Source organism: Capricornis sumatraensis, chromosome 6, assembly GCF_032405125.1.
Source record: "Capricornis sumatraensis isolate serow.1 chromosome 6, serow.2, whole genome shotgun sequence".
Taxonomy (NCBI): domain Eukaryota; kingdom Metazoa; phylum Chordata; class Mammalia; order Artiodactyla; family Bovidae; genus Capricornis; species Capricornis sumatraensis.
The window spans coordinates 9,883,017-9,902,410 of NC_091074.1; the positions used below are offsets into that span (position 1 = coordinate 9,883,017).

Consider the following 19,394-nt stretch of genomic DNA (forward strand, 5'->3'; position numbering starts at 1 on the left):
CCAGGCCAGAATACTAAAGTGGGTAACCTTTCCCTTCTCCAGGGGATCTTCCCAACCCAGGGATTGAGTCCAGGTCTCCCGCATTGCAATCAGATTCTGTACCAGCTGAGCCACAAGGGAAGCCCAAGAATATTGCAGTGGGTAGCCTATCCCTTCTCCAGTGGATCTTCCCTACTTAGGAATCAAACCAGGGTCTCCTGCATTGCAGGAAGATTCTTTACCAACTGAGCTATGAGGGAAGCCCACATAGGACATTAACTGGGAATTAATATTTGGGATAGTAGTCTGGGAAGCTGAGTGAGAGATACTCAGCACCTCTTTGTACAGTCTTTGCCACTGTCTTACACATCTAGAATTAGTCCAAAGTACCATTTATTTAAAAAAATGAGTCCAAAAGCATTAACTTATAAATAATAAAAGCAAAGTGTGCTTATTGTAGAAAATGTGATTGATAGAAATTAAACATGCTAAATTTAAGATCGCTCATAATCCTGCTACCCATAGGTAACTTACAGTTTTGGTGTATTTTTTTCTAGACTGACTTCTATGTATTTTCCATCCGGCAAGTAATTGTTAGGCTCCTTTATGGGCCAGGCACCATGCTAGGTGCTGGAGAGGGAGCAGTGAACAAGAGTGATGTGAGTCTCTCTCATGGAGTCTGGGCTCTGCTGAGAGAGAAAGTGCCACTGAAATAAATAATAATCCCACAGGAATCAATGACAGTGGTGTTATGGTAAATGCTGTAAAGAAGCAGTATGGGTGTGAGGACATATCAGTGAGGGAATCTAAGATGCTCATTGGAGGTGAGAACTGAAAAATGAGTTGAGCAGGTGATGGGGGCAAGGAGTGGGGTGCTGGGAGTTGGGGTACAAGTGTGGGTACAGTTGGGAGATCCTTGGGGAGGATGGAGTTAGGGGCTAGAGTGGGAAGGGACTGTGACTGGAGGGGTAGTTAAGCAAGATTGAAATTCTGCATTTTAAGGTGTTGGCCCTTTTTCCTAAAGAGTGATGGGGGAGTCGTATGGTGATACTAATTTTAGAAGATTGTTCAGCTACCATGTGGATTGGAAGGTAGTGAGAGCAGGGAGGTGAGTGTCGTCGGTCAGAAGGGAGGTGATGGGCTCTCTGATGGGCAGAGTGACCTGCAGAGCGGATGGAGTCAATAGAGAATCCCAGGTGAATCAGGCCAGATGTGCTGCCGGGATGGGGGCTGGGAGTGAAGGGGAGAGTTCTGTGTTATCAGCATGTGAAGCTGGTAGTGCCATGTACAAGGTGGAACCTGGGACCTTTTTCAGTTAATATTAAAAACATTGCCTTATGTTACAAAAGCATACCTTAGCTTTAATGGCTGCATCATATTTGAATACATGAATGTGTTCTAAATTCCTGGAAAAAAAATTATTGGGAGAAAGGCATTTATTAACATTAGTTAATGTGTAGTGAATACATTTTGAAAATGGATGGTAGAATTGTTGCTAAAAAGTCTAAATGCTGCTAAGATGGTTGGAGTTGGACAGTTTCTGTGAATAAGAATAATGAAATTTATTTGGTGTCAGCTGCAGGTAAAACACGTTAATAACATAATGCAACAGTAATTTTTTAGTAAACTCGATATCCTCGCCCGGCAATTTGTAAGCAGAAACAAATTACTGATGGTTTAAGATTATGGTACAGCTCAGAAATCTAAGAAATGTATTTTGAGTTAGAATAATTTGACTATGCTACAGCTTTTCAGAGGTTGTTTGTGCATGAGGTCTTCAGCAGGTGACAAGTTGATTTTAGTTTCATCTGGCATCTCCCAATAACATTGGTGGCATTGTTCTAATGAGTGAGGCATTTGCCTTTAAAGTTGAATTTGGCAACATAAGCTGAGCCCTTTAAAAGAACATGAAATGGCTATATCATGAGTCCTCAGTAAAAGGGTTTTTAGAAATTCTTAAAGTTAACAATAAAACAAGGCCACTATCATTTAATGGCTTTCTGTCGGGAGAAGGTCAAAACTCTTTCAAACACTCTGCTCAGAATTATTTTTAGAAATGAGCAAATAATTCTAGGGTTCATCTGATACTTATTCTAAGCACTGTCATGTTCTTAATACATATGACACCCTTCAGATGCTGTTGCCAACTGACTTGTAAATTTTCTCTGTACCTGTATCTCCTACCTAATATATGCGGAGTAGGGGACTTCCTGAATTTATGTGAATTTATGTGTAGGGCATGTGTTTAGGGAGAGCTAACCCATACTAAGTTTATGAAATGCTGTAATTCAAGATGTTACTAACAAACTAGGAAAAAGAAGTTGGTCTGGTAAAGGGATGCCTTAATGAAATTAGTCTATTATACCAATGGCAATCAAATGGTGGTTGGATATTCTCAGAAAGATCATTGGGAAGATGTGAGCTTAGTTTTGATTACCATCTATAGAACCTGATGATATTTCCCTCAGATGTCACCTGTAATTATTGTTAATTGTTCTACAGAAAGAAGTCCATAGAAAGTTAACTGAAATTACTAGGTCAGTAAATAATTGTTTAGTATTATACTCTACCTCCTTACCCTAATGTCATGATATAATGAATTATTGCTCTGTGCATGGAGACCATTACTTATGAACTGTTCTTGGGAGAACTGAGAAAACAGTCAGTTAAATCCTGTTTTGTGCAGTGGTTCCAGTTAAGAATTGAAAAAGGCTTCAGAAGTTATGAAGTAAACCTATAAAATCATCCGTTGAGGTAAATATTAATACCTAAAATCATAGGGAATCAGTGGACTTGTTTAAACAGTTCTAAAACACTAGCATTTAGAGGAAATTCCTTGGAAGAATCTATGCTTAGAACAAATGAAAGTCAGAATAGATTATTATGAACCTGTCAGTGTAGATTATTATGAACCTGTTACTTGTAACTTGTTTGAGACTGTAAATAAGATTCGACTAGAGGGGGTTAGGATAGGGAAGAAAAAAGAATAATAAATTCACACTAAATGCTAATAGACTCAGAGATGGCAGGATGAATTTCTAACTCAAAGACTTTTGAATTGTGACGTATAACACACATCATGAAAGTGAAAGTGAAGTTGCTCAGTCGTGTCCGACTTTTTGTGACCCCACGGACTGTAGCCTAGCTCTCCCTCCATGGGATTCTCCAGGCAAGAGTACTGGAGGGTTGCCATAAAGATGCATAAAGCATACTTGTACAGGACGAGTTACTACACAGCAAGCACTTTCGCAACCTGCTCAGATTAAGAAAATAAGCATGACTGCACTCCAGCAGCTTCCTGACCACAGCCTTTCCCCCTCCCTAGAGATATATACTGTTATCTCTCTGTCTGGTCACTTTGTTGCTTTCCTTATGGTTTGATCATCTAGATGTGTATCATTGGGATTATCACGTAGCATGCCCTGCTTTTGAAGATTAAATAAATTGAATCATACAGTACATATTCCTTTGATTCTTGCTTTTACAAAGCATGATTTTCAAGACTCTTCTTTGTGGCAGGGAGTAGCTGTTGTGACGTTGCTCTAGACCATGTCACTCTTGTTTGTCCATATACCACAGTATAGATATTCATTCCGCTACTGATGGAGCTGCTGGTTCTTAACTGTTTCTGGTGGGTGCAGACACTGCTGTTTTCAATACGATCCGTGTATCCTGGTGGGTGTGTGCACAAGTTTCATTGGCCTGGGTGTGACTTGTCGGGTTGTAGGCTTTATTTTTTATAGTGTTGATTCAGTTTACACTCAGGTGAGCATGTGTGACAGCTCCACCTTCACCAACTGCTTGGTGTTGTCTGACTTTTGCTGTTGTCCATCTGCTGACTGTGTCATGGATTCTGATTGTGGCTTTAATTTGCATTTCCTTGGCACATTTTTCATGCTGATGGACTATTTCAAAAAAATTTTTTGAAGTACCTATTCAAGTCATTTGCTGATTTTTCTATTGACCTGTGTGTCTTAGAGATATGTAAACATTAGTCATTTTCTATATACAGGCTTCCCATTACATGAGTGTAAGTATCCTTTATTCTGTGGGTGGTGTCTCATTCTCTGTCTTTGTCTGGCCTGCTCTAACAGAAATAGCACAGGCTGGGTGGTGGCTCTAACAGTGTGCATTAATCTCCCACAGCTCTAGAGGCCAGCAGACTCCATGTCTGGTGAAGAGGGGCCGCTTGTGGTTCCTGGTCTGCCATCTTCTCTGTGTCCTCCAGGGAGCTCTGTTAAAAGGACACTAATCCCATTCATGAGGGCTTCACCCTCGTGACCTAATCATCTCCCAAATGCCCCACCTCCAGATGCCACCACACTGGTGATTATTTCTCTTTGTATACATTTTGGTGGGATACATTCTCCTAATGGACAGACCCTGTTCATCAGATGTTCTTAATTATAATATGGTCTTGGATAATAATGTTTTGTGTTATGACTAATGGTTTTTGTGTCTTGATGAAAAATTTCCCAGCCCTTAGGTCATGAAGATATTTCTCCCTGTTATTTTGTGAGAGCTTCATTGGCCTTCCACATTCAGGTCTATAATCATCTGAGCAATTTTTGTAAATGTGTGTGGATTAGGGTGTATATAATTATTTTTTCATGGATATAGCCAGTGGTCCAAGTACCACTGATTTAAGAAAACCATCGTTTTCACAGTCTTTTATAGTGCCACCTTCGCTACATATCAGCAGGCATATATAAACGAGGGTCTATTTCTAGACGCCCTATTATGTACTTTTGGTTATTTTCATAGCTTTGTGTCAAAAGCACTCTGTTTAAATCACTATAAGTCTATAAATAGTCTCAGTGCCTGGTAAATAAAGCAAGTCTCCCCTGTTCTTTAAGAGTGTCTTAACTATTCCCAGGCCTTTTTATCTCCATGTAAGTTTTAGCAGAGTTTGCCACAAAAAAGTCTTTTTTTTAATAAAGTATAGTTGATACACAGTGTTGTTAGTTCCTGTTGGGATTTTGACTGTCATTTTATTAAGTCTGTAGATCAGTTTGAATCTTTCAGTTCATGAACATGATATACTTCTCCATATACGTGTCTTTTTAAATGCCTTTAGTTTTCCTATTGACTTTTGTCTTCATTCTTTATTACACTTGTTTCTAGGTAATTTTTAAATGCTATTGCTATTTAATGCAATTTTTATTTTAAAATTTAACATGCTAACTAACTGCTGGTATATTTTGAAGTTCAGTTGTTTGCTGAATATTGATTTTTAAAAATTTATCCACTTTAACTCTTACTAATTCTAATGACTTATTTGTGATGTCTTGATGATATAGTCATATCATTGGTTAGTAGTGGAAAACTGAGCCAACTTCTGCACTGAGGTCTGTTTTAACTACTGTTCAGCTCTAGGTAGTGGTGGTTGTTTTTCTGTATATATTGCATTATGTATGTCTAAAAGATGTTTCTTTTAAAGGCTACTACATCTAAAAAATAAATAATTCCTTATAATCAGTGATCTTTTGTATTTCACATTTTCCCAATTGTTACATTGAAACTGGTTGATAAATCCTTTAAATCTTTTTAAAAAATTTCTACAGGTCCCTCCCCACTGCCCCTGTTATTTTTTGTTGTTGTTGTTTGTTTTATCATTCATTTGTTGATGAAGAAATCTGGTCATTTGTTTCCCATTTTGGGTTTTCCTAATTGTGTTCCTGAGCTCTCATTTAACATGTTTCTATGTTTTTTTGTTTCCGGTAAATTGGTAGTTAGATCTAAAGGGAAAAAATACTTTTATTTTTAAAGTACTTCTAATGTAGATTTTTTGGGTCCTGTGGGTTAGGAAGAGCTGAAAGATTATATATAGCTATATATGTGTAGTTACAGTGTATGGTTATACACTATCCTGTGTATGCCTGCCTCCCTGATTCACACACCTCCAGACTCCCACATCAGTTTGAGGGTAGAATCAGGGTGCATTTGGAAGTAGAGACACCTTCCCCCTTTGAAGTTTTAAGTCCTTTTATGTGCTGCCAATTCTTGGTTTTGATTCTTCAGAGGTTTCGTCCTGAGTGTCGACTTGAAATGCACAGTGTGAGAATTGTGGGTTAAACTTAATTTGGGTTAAAATGATGACTATACTCAGGGAGACAGCACCTCAGATAGCTCTGAGAAACTGCTCCAAAGAGGTGGGAGGTGGGGAGGTCAGTATGTTATTGTGGTGGTAAGGGTGGGAGGATCGGTGAGGATCATCAGCGGGCTCATGGCTAGTCATGAGGAGCAGAGGTCACCATGGAGGATTTCAGTGCTTTTCTAGATAAGAAGAGATGCAAGAAATGGGCTCATAAAATTGGCTTCTGAAAATACCTAACTCTCTGAAGACCTGTCCTGCCAGTTTTCCCAGAGCACGGAGTGCTCCGTTCCTGCTCTCTACCCTGAACTCTTTTCAGGGGGTGTTGAAGGTCAGCAACTGCAGCGGCTCAGGATTTGATCTCACGTAGAGGCAGATGGCAAGTGCCAATTTGTAGGTGATCTAGGTATCCCCCCACCCCACCCCAGTGCCTTGGAATTCTTGAACGTGTCTTCTCTCTTTCACTGTAATTTAGGTTCTTAGTCTGATAGTACCTAACCTGTGTCGAAGTCCTCTGGCCACACCTTCCAGTTTACCTTGTCCTTTCTCCTAAAGTATAATTAGAAAGCACCTGAGCCTAAATAATGCTTTTACTGGAAGAGAATGTGGCAGCCGTGGACCCCGTCAGCATAAGAAATTTGTTTTCTTCTGAAATTCTTTAAATTTCCAGATTATTTTAAAAGATTTATTTCAAAATTAATGAGTAATGTATTTGTTTTTAAAATTGTCAACAATGTAGAGCTATATACAGTAGAAACTGAATGTACCATCAGCCTCGCCACTCCCCTCTCATTCTCTCCTGAGTGGCGGCAGTTCAGTCTACTGCGTCTCATGCTAAACTTCACTCTATACAGGTATACTGCATATAATACAAACGTGCCTACATACAGAAAGACACTGTTCTTTAAAAATACTCATTTTACTCAGGCTACAAGAATGTTTCCTATGCAACGCCGTCAGTGTATTTTACAGGGAAAGTGTTCCTCCCCCTTTAGTTAGTGCTGGCTAGCTGTCATTTTTAGTTTTCCTGTGTGACCAAGTTGTAGATCAGGACAAACAGATGAAGAGAATGCCTCCAAGTACCAGGAAAACTTGTAGATAGCTTTTCATCTTATAAAAAGGCAGGGAAGAATATAAGTAGTATAAAATGAAATTATTTCTAAATGTCATATAGAATGCATTTTTAAAAGTCTTGTAATAGTAGAACTTGACATACCAAAGTACCAAAAAGGACCAAATTTACTCTTGGTTAATTTAGCAAAGTTGGGTCTTTGTTTAAAAGTTAGATTTCCTTGTTTAAAAACATCATTTCAGACGTTGGGGGCTGGGACAGGACAGGATTGTGGAGGGGAAGAGGGGTGGTGGGTGGGCTGGGCTCTCATGCCTTTCTCCATGTGGAAAAAAGGAAAAAAAAAATCATTTCCAAGAAAATACGAAGAAAACAGAAAAAGCCACCCACAGTCATATCATAAATGCTAATACCAGAACCAGAGACAATTAGAGAGAACATTCCTGTGGCAGTAACTTGTCTATATTCCCTCCCCAGAACCCTTTTACTCACAAATCCCAGGTGGGGTTTTATAAGAAGGTATGTCTTTTGAGGTTCAAACTTTTTGAAATAAAAAAAACTGATTTAATCTAACTTTTAAAAAGTTCCCAGATCACTACTAATAACTAAGATGTACTAGACAAATGGTTTTTCCAGTAGTCATGTACGGATGTGAGAGCTGAACAGTGAAAAAGGCTGAGCACCAAAGAATGGATGCTTTTGAACTCTGGTCCTGGAGAAGACTCTTGAGAGTCCCCTGGACAGAAAAGAGATGAAACCAATCAATTGTAAAGGAAATCAACCTTGAATATTCATTGGAAGGACAGATGCTAAAGCTGAAGCTCCAATACTTTGGCCACCTAATGCAAAGAGCCAGCTCATTGGAAGAGACCCTGATGCTGGGAAAGATTGAAGGCAGGAGGAGAAGGGGACGACAGAGGATGAGATGGTTGGATGGAATCACCAACTCAGTGGACACAAGTTTGAGCAAGCTTTGGGAGATAGTGAAGGACAGGGAAGCCTGGCATGCTGCAGTCCACAGGGTTGCAGAGAGTCAGATAGGACTGAGCGAATGAGCAACAACTAGACAAGCTGATTATCTCTCTTCTCTGTACTGTCATCTGAGTCCTTTCTTTCCTTCTCTTGCCTGCAGTTCTCATATAAAATCATTGAATTGGAGTAGACCTTAGGGTTGGCACATTCAGTGCTTACAAAAACATATTTTACAAAACCCCTGAGCTCTGTGGAACAGCTTCTAATGAATTTTTGTTAAGTGGCATTGCCCCATCATAGCTATTTCAGAAAAAGAATCTTGTAGTCTGGGGAGGAATCACCTGAGAGGCAGCTGTAAAAATTTGAACGCAGCTTAAATGAGCATCAGCTTTTTTTTCTTTTGGAATTACAGTTTGAAATGAAACATACTTGGGTATGTTAAGTTCTACTCTTAAAAGACTTTTTAAAAAATGCATTCTATATGGCATTTATAAGTAATTTAGTTTTATACTACTTATGTTCTTCCCTGCCTTTTTATAAGATGAAAAGTTCTCTGCAAGTTTTCCTGGTATTTGGGGGCACTCTCTTAACCTGTTTGTCCTGATTTACAACTTGGTCATACAGCGAAAAATAAAAACGATACTTTTTGAAAATAAAAATGATACATTTTGAAACGTTCTGTAGCCTGAGTTCCCTTATTTCTAAATTTCATAAAATGTCTAGCAAAGAGACCATTAAAGTACACGTTAAGACATACTTCACTAAAGCCCCCCCCCCCCACCTTTTCAAAGCACACCGAAAATCTTTGTGAGGTAGGAAAAGTAGAAGTCAGGAGAGAGGAAAATCTCCCACCTAGTAAGTCTCTTTTTGGATAGTTTGACAACTAGCAAAGTTACCTAGGATATTAAGTTTCTTAAACCTCGATGTCTTTCTTAACTAGCTGGTTCCTGAAGGAAGGCGGCTGCTGAAGGGGATTAGTAATGGTCCAGTTACTGAATTTTTGAAGCCAGAGTACAATTTAGATACTTAAGAATAGGCTTTAAAGCCAAATGTCTTGAAGACTTTGGTATCTTCTGTTTCTTTATCTTTATGATTCACGTGACGTGGCTACATATAAATTTGTGTATTTATACGGTAAAATCGCGTGGCCTTTTTAGCGTGTCATTCCCACTTACCTACATTGGGAATGAAAAGGTTCATTCCTTGTGTACACGCATAATTTATTTGCACAGCTCTGTATTGAGAAATCGAGAAGTAGGTTTCTGTCGCCTTGCTGTAGTTGCCCCATTGCTGTGGAGGCTGTTTGGTCTGTCACCCCTGGGCTTAGTCACCATCACACGTAGCGGGGCCTGATTGATGGGGAGGCGAGCCCGTCGCCCTGGCAACCGTGGCGCCTGGGTGACGTCAGCCCGCGAGGCTGCGCGCGCCGACAGGTCGGGCATGGCGACTACCCAACCTGCTGCGGCGGGGTTCCGGGGCGCGCGCGGGCGGTGAGCTCGCGAGCTTTCCCTCGGCTTCTTGCTGCGGACATCGGCCATGGACGCTGCCTCCGACCCCTACCTGCCCTACGACGGGGGCGGAGACTGCATCCCCCTGCGGGAGCTGCACAAGCGAGGTAACGCGGGCTGTGGGGCTGGTCCCGGCCGCAGTGAGGCCGATGGAGGTCCTGGTCGGCGGTTCCCTCCGTGCGCAGCGCGGCCGCGGTCACTGCGCGCACAGGTCCCGTCGCGGGGCGCGGGCGGCGGTGCTACTCCTCCTCAATTCAGGTGCCACTGGGTTTCAGCTGCTGTCGCTTACCGTGGAGCTCTGCACCCCGAAGTCAGTTCCTAGGAGAAGCTCTACCTGCTTAAAGAGGAACACATTTTCATGTCAATATTTTTTATTTAGTGTGCTTTCAGCTGAGTGACTACATTGTCTTCCGTAGGTATCTGGTAGAAATTAATGGAATGATACCAACATATGGAATCATTTTCACACATCAGAAAAAATAATAGTAGTTTGTAAAAACCAGAAAAGCGCCCAGCATTCATGTAAATCTTTTTCGGCAGGCACTGCCAGAACGGATTACATGTTAATTAAACTGCCCTTTTTTCATTTTTCTTAAACTGATTGTTCTAAAAATAGGCAGTTTTAGAAAAAAAAATTGAACCTCAAGAAAAATCTCTGAGCTAGATGACTTTGAATTTATAAACTTCATATTATAAACTTAACTTTTTAAAGTAAGGAAGTCATTATTTTCCTGAGCGCATTTAGCCTCTTTTATTTAAAATATAGTTTTTATTCTGATAACATCTTCTTATGGTATTAAGTTCCATTAGGATTAAAAAAAGGTAATATATTTAACAAGTGCTTTGAATTGTATCTTCTAGACAATATTTTAGGCTCTGAACAGTTGTAATATCCTGTGGTATTCTGTTGTTAATAAAAGCATGCTTGAGAAAATGAAGATCATGTTACATATATTGTACTTTACTCTTAGTTACCTCTTTAGTAAAGTATGTATATGTGTGTATATACATATTTATATACATATATAAATTATTTTAGAACATTTGGGGAAATACCTAAAAGCATAAAGAAGAAAATTAAATTTTCTCATGGTCTTTGCTCCTGGAATTATTGGGATTGTTTTTCCAGTTCTAACATGTTCCTCCTGCTCTCCTTTTTCCTATGGTCTCATCATCCCTTTTCTGGTAGGAATTTTCTTTAAACAGGAAGGAATGTGAATGAATGTGACTGCTCAACTGTCACAGTATTTGCTAATCAGCAATTAAACTGTGTTTTCTTTGAGCTGTTTCAACATCCATTTGTTGATTTATAATTTATAATAAACCAGGAGACATGTGATTGGGAAATTTAAATTCCCTGTGATAGGCTTGACAGTCTTACCACAGCTTAGGTGTAGACCTCACCTCTGTATAAGATATGCAAGAAATAAGAAGTCAGCCAAAGCTTATGTGCAAGTAGGCATGGTTCCTGATATGGTTATTACTGAAATAGAAGCTTTTTGTTTCTATTATGTTTTCACAAATAGTCCTTTAGAAATCTTGCCTAAAGTCTAAGTCTCTTCCACTGTTGGCATCGCAGATGGGTTCCTAATCCCTTGAGGAGACCTTTCCCAGCTAACCTAAGCCAGTGTTTTCGAAGTAACATTGAGTCATTGTAGTACAAATCAGTTGGTTATTAGGCTTACTTGACTGTTCTGTAGTATCCTAGTATCTATGGATAAGAGGTTTTCCGTAATTTATGACCTTTTCTGACCTTGGGTCAAACAGAGGAACTGGAAGTGGAGAAACATAAATCAAGAAAAGAGTCAGCTACCCTAGGAGGGCAAAATGGCAATGACCAGAGAGATCTTTTGGGGCTGGGAAAGAGTGAAGAGGCAGATAACCGAAGTGTAAAATTGTGAAGGATATCAGTAAAGCAAATGTGACTGTTTACTGAATTACCGAGTACTGGAATTAGGAATTACCTTTGTAGAGTAAATTAAATTTAATGTTCTTTGTCAAGATGAGATGGTAAATGATGAAGGTTCCAACTTAAGTGAATAATATAGAGGCTAGAAATGTATGTAGATATAAAAATACAATTAATGTATTTTTGATGGATTAGAAATTAAAATGACATTTTAGAAATAGTTATCTTTTGGGGTATATTTCCTTCCTATACAGACACTATTAAGTTCTTTCATAAAATGTCTCTTCCATCTTTGAAAGTGAAAGTGAAGTCGCTTAGTCGTGTCGCTCCATCTTTGCCACCCCATGGACTGTAGCCCACCAGTTATCTCCCTCCATGGGATTCTCCAGGCAAGAATACTGGAGGGGGTTGCCATTTCCTTCAGGGGATCTTCCCAACCCAGGGATTGAACCTGGGTCTCCCGCATTGCAGGCAGAGGCTTTAACCTCTGAGCCACCAGGGAAGCCCTCTTCCATCTTTATGGGGGGTGGGGACCTTTAGTTTTTTTTTGATTCTTGGATTTGGATTTGGACTGCTAGTTTTATACTCTGACTTCCTTCCTGAAGTTTAGGGAGTTTGGAGGTAAAATTCTTGTTTATTCTAACAGGCCCTTATAGTGGATTTGATCTTTGGGATTTTTAGCATTATTTGAATACCGTTTCATTCAAAGTTTTTGTTGAGCTCGTGTGTGTGTGTGTGTGTGTGTGTGTGTGTGTGTGTGTGTGTGTAAGGTACTCTCGGGTGCTGGAGAACGGGAGGTGGTAGGGTTAGTGATACACCTAAAACTGAGAGGTACACACTGTTGTGGTGCTGGTGGTGAAGAACCCGCCTGCAGTGCAGGAGACGCAAGGGATGCAGGTTCAGTCCCTGCGTCGGAAAGATGCCCTGGAGGAGGACGTGGCAGCCCACTCCAGTCATTCTTGCCTGGAGAATCCCATGGACAGAGGAGCCTGGCAGGCTACCGTCCATGGGGTCACAAAGAGTCGGACACGACGGAGGCGACTTAAGTGCTATACCTTTACCAGTTCCTTGATGTGTAACAAACCATTTTAATCTTTACAGACTGTGGAGTAGGAACTGTTATAATCCTCATTTTCCTGTTGATGAAACTGAGGTACAGAAATGTGCAAGAATAGTCAAGGTTCGAAGCAGATGATGAGATTCATACTGTGGTCATAGAAACACTGCTTTGCATTGTGTACATCCCTGCAGTAACTTGGCACGTGCAGCCTGGTAGGGATGTAGGAAGGCTTCCCAGGTTTAAAAAAACACAACCCAAGGGAGTTAATACATTTCTCATGAATGATACAGACTGCATGTTCTGTGACTCTGTTCACATGTGGCAGTGAAGGAGGAGATGAGTCTCCTTTTGACAAGTGTTGCCAAAGTTAGCACGTCCACAGGGGATTTGATGTGCGTTCCTGTTGGGGAGGATAGGCTAGTAAGTGACCCAATGGGACTGAGTGCTGGTTAGTGTTGTTGTGTCATGGGGTCAGTCATAGGGTCCTATAGGAAGGTGGCGGAATGCTGGGTCCCAGAGGACCTTGAATGCCAGACGAACCAGTTTTAAACCATAAGAGGTATGCCTTTCCTTTATAAGTTTGAGTGTTTTTTTGGGGGGGGCGTGCATCTTGTGGCATGTAGGATCTTAGTTTCCTGACCGAGGATTGAGGACGGGGCCCACAGTAGTGAAAGTGCTGAGTCCTAACCACTGGACCAGAGGGATTCCCAAGTTGGTTTTTTTAGTTTGTAACTGAAGTTGTTTCTTGACATCTATTAGCTCAGAGACAAATTTAAGTAAAGCTTTTTTCTTCCTTTTGTAACAGATGAATTTGTCCATTTTTATTCCCTCCTGAAAGTATCAGTAGTTAGCATTCTTTGCTCATTATTTGAATATTCATGTTCTGGATGATACTTTTATTGCCGTAGGGGTGTTCTGTAGGTTCTTTTGTAAAAATGTTTTTAGAATTCAAATCCTTGTTGTATGTCTGTTGCCTTTAGTCTCCTAGCCACTAAAAATTAAATCTCTTCTTACAGATTGGTTCATTGGAGTGTAAATTACAGGAACAAACAGAGATTGTGTGTGTGTGTTTGTGCTCTGTCACTCAATTGCTGACTTTTTGTGACCCCCATGGCTCCTCCATCCATGGGATTCTCCAGGCAAGAATACTGGAGTGGGTTGCCATTTCCTACTCCATTTCCTACCGACTCCTACTGCCATTTCCTACTTCGGGAATCTTCCTGACCCAGGGATTGGCCCTGCATCTTTTGGGTCCCCTGCATTGAAAGGCATATTCTCTACCACTGCGCCGCCTAGGAAAGCCCAGAGATTCTTTTCCTGATTTAAAAAAGTGTTTCTGTTATCATAGTATGAAACAAAGCTGCCTTTAAGTTTATTTTGCACACAGTATATGAATTTAAAATCATCAATAAATGTATTTCATATTACTATGTCTGGCTCTGTTCTCTAAAACTGACACTTGGTATGATTAGTTTTATTCCATCTCGTGACTTGTTGTAAGTTTAAAATGCTTTGTATTTCCAGATATCAAAATGTGAGCAAGTCTCTGGCCCCATACGTTAGATTTATGGTTTTGGCTGTTTTACCAGCATTGAGGTTACTGTTCTGTGCTGACATGAGGCCCCAGGAGACTGGTGGCTTAAATTGTATTTTAAAGTTTTGTGTCTGTTTTTTAGTAAACATTTAATTTATAGTTTTTTGGTAGTCCTGTAAAACCTTAATCAGATCAAGAATGGAGATTCGCTTTAGTTTGTTTATTGTTTGCCATTGGAGAGAGCAAATTTCGTGGATTTCATTATTCACATGATATGCAGTTATCTTACATGCAGACAGAATAAATTAACACGGAACTTGTTTCCAGTCGTACAGATGGCTTAATCCTTACTTCATCATCCCTACCTTCAAGAATGTGGCTTTTTATTTTGTGGTATCAATAGAACTGAGAGGGAAACAGTGAACTGAGTAATTTAGCATCACTACTGACTGGTTGTGTATCTTCTGTCAGCTTCTTTGGCATTTGGTTTTAATTTCCAGGTTTTTGCAGTTCAAACAGATGGCAGCTAAATATGACCGGATGGCAGAACAAATGTAAAGAGCAAATACTTTATCATATTTATCCAGCAGATGTTTAATTGACCACCTGTTAAGTGCTAGCATTGTGCTTGGCATTACGTCTTTAATCTTTCATTTGGAAGCCTGTTAACATTCTGGAACCTCCTCTATCAACTTAGAGCATTCGCTTTCCCCTCCCTCACCAAAGTGACCACTTCTTATCAGTAATGTCACAGAGGGAAGAAAAAAAATGTATTGGGGACCAGACTTCCTGCCCTTATTTAATGGACACCTGATACTGGATTGTAGGAAACGTGCAGAATTTTAGATTTCTGTCTGCGTTCTTTCATAATTTACAATAAAAATGCATATGTTTTATGAGTGTGTGATGGATAGTAATCTGCCTATAAGGGTAAATTGCAAAGGTCACTGCTCGCCTATCTTTGAGACTGACTCCAGAGATAGTGAGTACTAGTCTTAGCAAGCAAGCACACGCCTGCCTTGGCATGCAGGACTGTTATTTGGATGGCCTTCCCTGGTGGCTCAGACAGTAAAGAATCTGCCTGCAGTGCAGGAGACCCAGGTTTGATCTCTGGGTCAGGAAGATCCCCTGGCGGCTACAGTCCCTGGGGTCACTAAAGAGACAGGACTGAGTGATAATGCATGTTATTTGGATATTCCTTTTAGACTGCTAAAGGTGTATGATGGTGAAATTTACTAGTTAGTTCAGTTTAAGATGTAACAATTACATACCATTTTTAGCTCAGTTCAGCAAATACATATTGAGGACTACTGGGTGGGAATATAAAGGTTTCTACTGGTGAGAAAGCAGATAATAATAAATGTCTGTATTTCTGTTGTTTATTTTTTGTCAAATTACAAGTTTCAACATGTTGGGTTGTGACTAGTATTTAAAAAAAGGAAAAAAAAGAAGGAAGGAAATAGTAAAAATATCAGAGTATATGCCAACTAGTAAATATGCTAAACTTTGTTTTTACTTAGGGTACATATCTGTACACTATGTCAGAAGTGTTTCTAGCTGTGAGCAAGAAAAATAGTGTGATAACCGGGTTATGAGTAAGTCCCTGTGGAGGGTCAGTTGACTTGGCTTCCTGTGCCTCAGATGAGTCTGGAGCAACCTGAGGATGAGAGTGGGATGTGTTATTGTTGTTGACCTCTGCTGAAGCACGGGGATTTGAGTGGCAGGACCAAAGCAGGGCCTGTGACAACTGTCGCAGCCACTTTGTGGTCTGGAGCCAAAGGCAGAGAGGGCTGATGACGTGAAGGGTCAGTCCTGTTAATTGTCTGAGCTCAGTGCACATGCATAAGTGATTTGGGAGAAGGCACCATCAACAGTCTTAATGGCCTGTAGGTGGGAAAGACTATCTTATTTCTGTTGTAGTCTATTTATGTTTTTACTTTTCTACCTGTGCGTTGGAATTTTATCTGCAAAACTACTACCACATCCAAGGTCACAACGACTTACTCTTCTCTCTTGTTTTTAAGAGTTTAATAATTGTAGCCCTTACATTTGGGCCTGTGATCGTTTCTGAGTTAAGTTTCATGTATGGTGTGAGGTAGGTAGGGTCCAACTTCATTCTTTTACATGTAGGTAGCCTGTTGTCGCAGCATCATTTGTTGAAGACTGTTCTTTTCCCATTGGTGAAAATATTTATTTAATAATATAACCAGAAAACTACTAGAGCTCATTAATGAACTTGGTGAAGTTGCAGGATGCAAAATTAATATGCAGAAATCTGTTGCACTTCTCTACACTAACAATGAAAGATCAGGAAGAGAAATTAAGAAAACAGTCCCATTTACTATTACATTAAAAATAATAAACTGACATGAGGACACAAAAAACCTGTATTCCAAAAACTATAAGACTCTGATGAAGGAAATTGAAGATGACACAAAGAAATGGAAAGGTATACTGTGTTCTTGGATTGGAAGAATCAGTACTGTCAGAATGACATGGATTTTGATGATGGCCATCCTGACCAGTGTAAAGTGATCCTCACTGAAGTTTCAATTTGCATTCCTCTAATAATTAATGATTTTTGTTGTTGTTCATTGGCTAAGTCATGTCCTTCTCTTGGCATCCCCATGGCCTGCAGCATACCACACTCCTCTGTCCTCCACTTTCTCCCAGAGTTTGCTCAGCTTCATGTCCATTGAGTCAGTGATGCCATCTAACCATCTTATCCGCCACCCCCTTCTCCTTGTGCCTTCGGTCTTTTCCAATTTGTGAGCATCTTCTCATTTGCTTCTAGGCAATGTACAGATTCAGTGCAATTCCTGTCAGATTTCCAGTGGCATTTTTCTCAGACCTAGAACAAAACATTTTACAGTTTGTATGGAAAGACCCCTACCCCCCACCCCCGCGCCAAACAGCCGAGGCAGTCTTGAGAAAGAAAAATGGAACTGATAGAATGAGGCTCCCTGACTTGCGAGCGTACTACAAAGCTACAGTAATCATGACACAAGAGCAGAACTAGAGATCAGAAGTGAAGCAGGAAAGAAAGCCCAGAGATAAACCCACTCACATGGACATTTATCTTTGACAGAGGAGGCAAGAATATACAAAAGAGAAAAGACAGTCTCTTCCATAATGGTGCTGGGTAAACTGGACAGCCACATGTGAAGTAATGATATTAGAACATTCTCTAACACCAAACACAAAAGGAAACTCACAGTGCCTATAAACAAGAGGAAAATGTAGACAGACACTCTGACAACACTCCCAGCACTGTCTTTTTGAATCCACCTCCTAGAGTGATGGAAATGAAAATAAACAAATGGAGGCTAATTAAACTTAAAAGCTTTTTGCACAGTAAAGGAAACTGTAAACAAAACGTAAAGACAGCTTATGAAATGGGAGAAAGCATTTGCAAATGACACGACTGACAGGGATTAATCTCAAAATACACAGCTCATGCAGCTCAATATAAAAAAAAAACAACCTAATAATAAATTTGACATTTCTCCAAAGAAGACTTACAAATAGCCAAAAGCACATGAAAATGTGCTTAACATCACTAATTAATAGGGACATGTAAATCAAAACTACAATGAGCTATCACCTCAGACCAGTCAGAATGGTCATCATCAAAAAACCTACAAACAATAAATGCTGGAGAGGATATAGAGAAAAGGGAACCCTACGCTGTTGATGGGAATGTAAATTGGCACAGCCACTCTGGAGACTAGTATGGAAGTTCCTTAGAAAATTGAAGATAAAGCTACCATATGATGTTACAGTCCCATTCTTGGGCATATTTCTGGGAAAAAACCATTATTCGAAAAGATCCATGCACCTCAAGGTTCATAATAGCACTGTTTACAATAGACAAGATATGGAAGTAACCTCAGTGTCCATAAACAGAAGAATGGAGAAAGACGATATACATACACACAGTGGAATATTACTTAGCCATAAAAATGGAATAGTATCATTTTTCAGCAACATGGATGGACATAGAGATTATCATAGTGAAGCCTGATGGGTAGAGAAAGACAAATATATGGTATCACTTATACATAGAGTGAAAAATAAAGACATAGAGACTTATACATAGAGAAAAAATAAAATGGGGCTTCCCTGGTGACTCTGGTAAAGAATCCGCCTGCCAAAGCAGGAGACACAACTTCAATCCCTGGGTCTTGAAGATCCCCTGGAGAAAGAAATAGCCACCCACTGCAGTATTATTGCCTGGAGAATCCCATAGACAGAGCAGTTTGGTGGGCTACAGAACCTGGGGTCACAGAGAGTCAGCCATGACTGAGCAACTGGCACACACACACATAAAATCATAGAAATGGACTTACATACTAAGCAGAAATAGACCCACAGACATAGGAAAAAATGTTATGATTACCAAAGGGGAAAGGGGTGGAGAACGATAGACGAGGAATTTGAGATGAATATATACACACTACTTTATATATATAAAAAATAGATAACCAGCAAGGACCTACTGTATAGCGCAGGGAACTATACTTAATATTTTGTAATAACCTGCAAGAGAAAAGAATCTGAAAAAGAATAGATACACATGTATAACTGTATCACTTTGCTGTGTACCTGAAACTAACACAGCATTGTAAATCAACTACGTTTCAGTACAAAAAACAAAACAACGTAAATAACATAAATTTAAAATTGGATTTTCCTGCAGATAATTTAAAAACTCTTTGCTTAGGTTACAGGTATGAATAAAATGTGTTTCCATCGGAATGCATGAATATTATAAAGTATTGTGTCTGGGGAGAAAAGACAAAAGTCCTCTTTTATAAATAAAGTTATTTTTGCAAGAAAGCTCACTCATTTTGCAAGAAAGCTCACTCACTAATTCGAATCTCTAACACTGAAACACATCGTACTTGCTGATACTTGAACTATGAAATAATGCTGGTGATATTTAAATTATAAGATGTCCGTTTTATGGAAAGGTTGGTTATTTACTGTGCATTTTAGAAATTTGTTTTTGTGGCCATACCAGGTATAATGAATTAAGTTATGTTAAAAATCTGTTGGATTTTGCTCAGTATATTATCTGCAGTTCACATAGCACAGCCTATGGGTAGGTGAAATCGCCTAGGTACCTGAGAGATTGATTAGTAGGTGGTTCCTGCTGGCTTATGTAGCAGCCCTGGGATTTGAATCTAGGTGTTTCTGACCTCAGAGTGCATTAGGTCATGGGATTTCTGTACTGGGCCATGCTGCAGAAAAAGTGATCTGTTCTCTA

The 19,394-nt window shown here is 39.8% G+C and overlaps 1 protein-coding gene across 3 annotated transcripts in view; it reads left to right on the forward strand.

Annotated features, from left to right (window-relative positions):
* The window catches only part of CLCN3 (chloride voltage-gated channel 3), an 87,526-nt gene that overhangs the window by 29,397 nt on the left and 38,735 nt on the right, over positions 1–19,394 (forward strand). The window contains exon 1 of one of the 3 annotated variants that reach the window (XM_068974697.1): positions 9,651–9,729. The exons of the other annotated variants lie outside the window; for them this stretch is intronic. Within the exon in view, the coding sequence (XP_068830798.1) occupies positions 9,651–9,729 (79 nt within the window). Of the gene's footprint in view, positions 1–9,650; positions 9,730–19,394 lie in introns of those variants that run through there. 3 annotated transcript variants of the gene reach the window in all.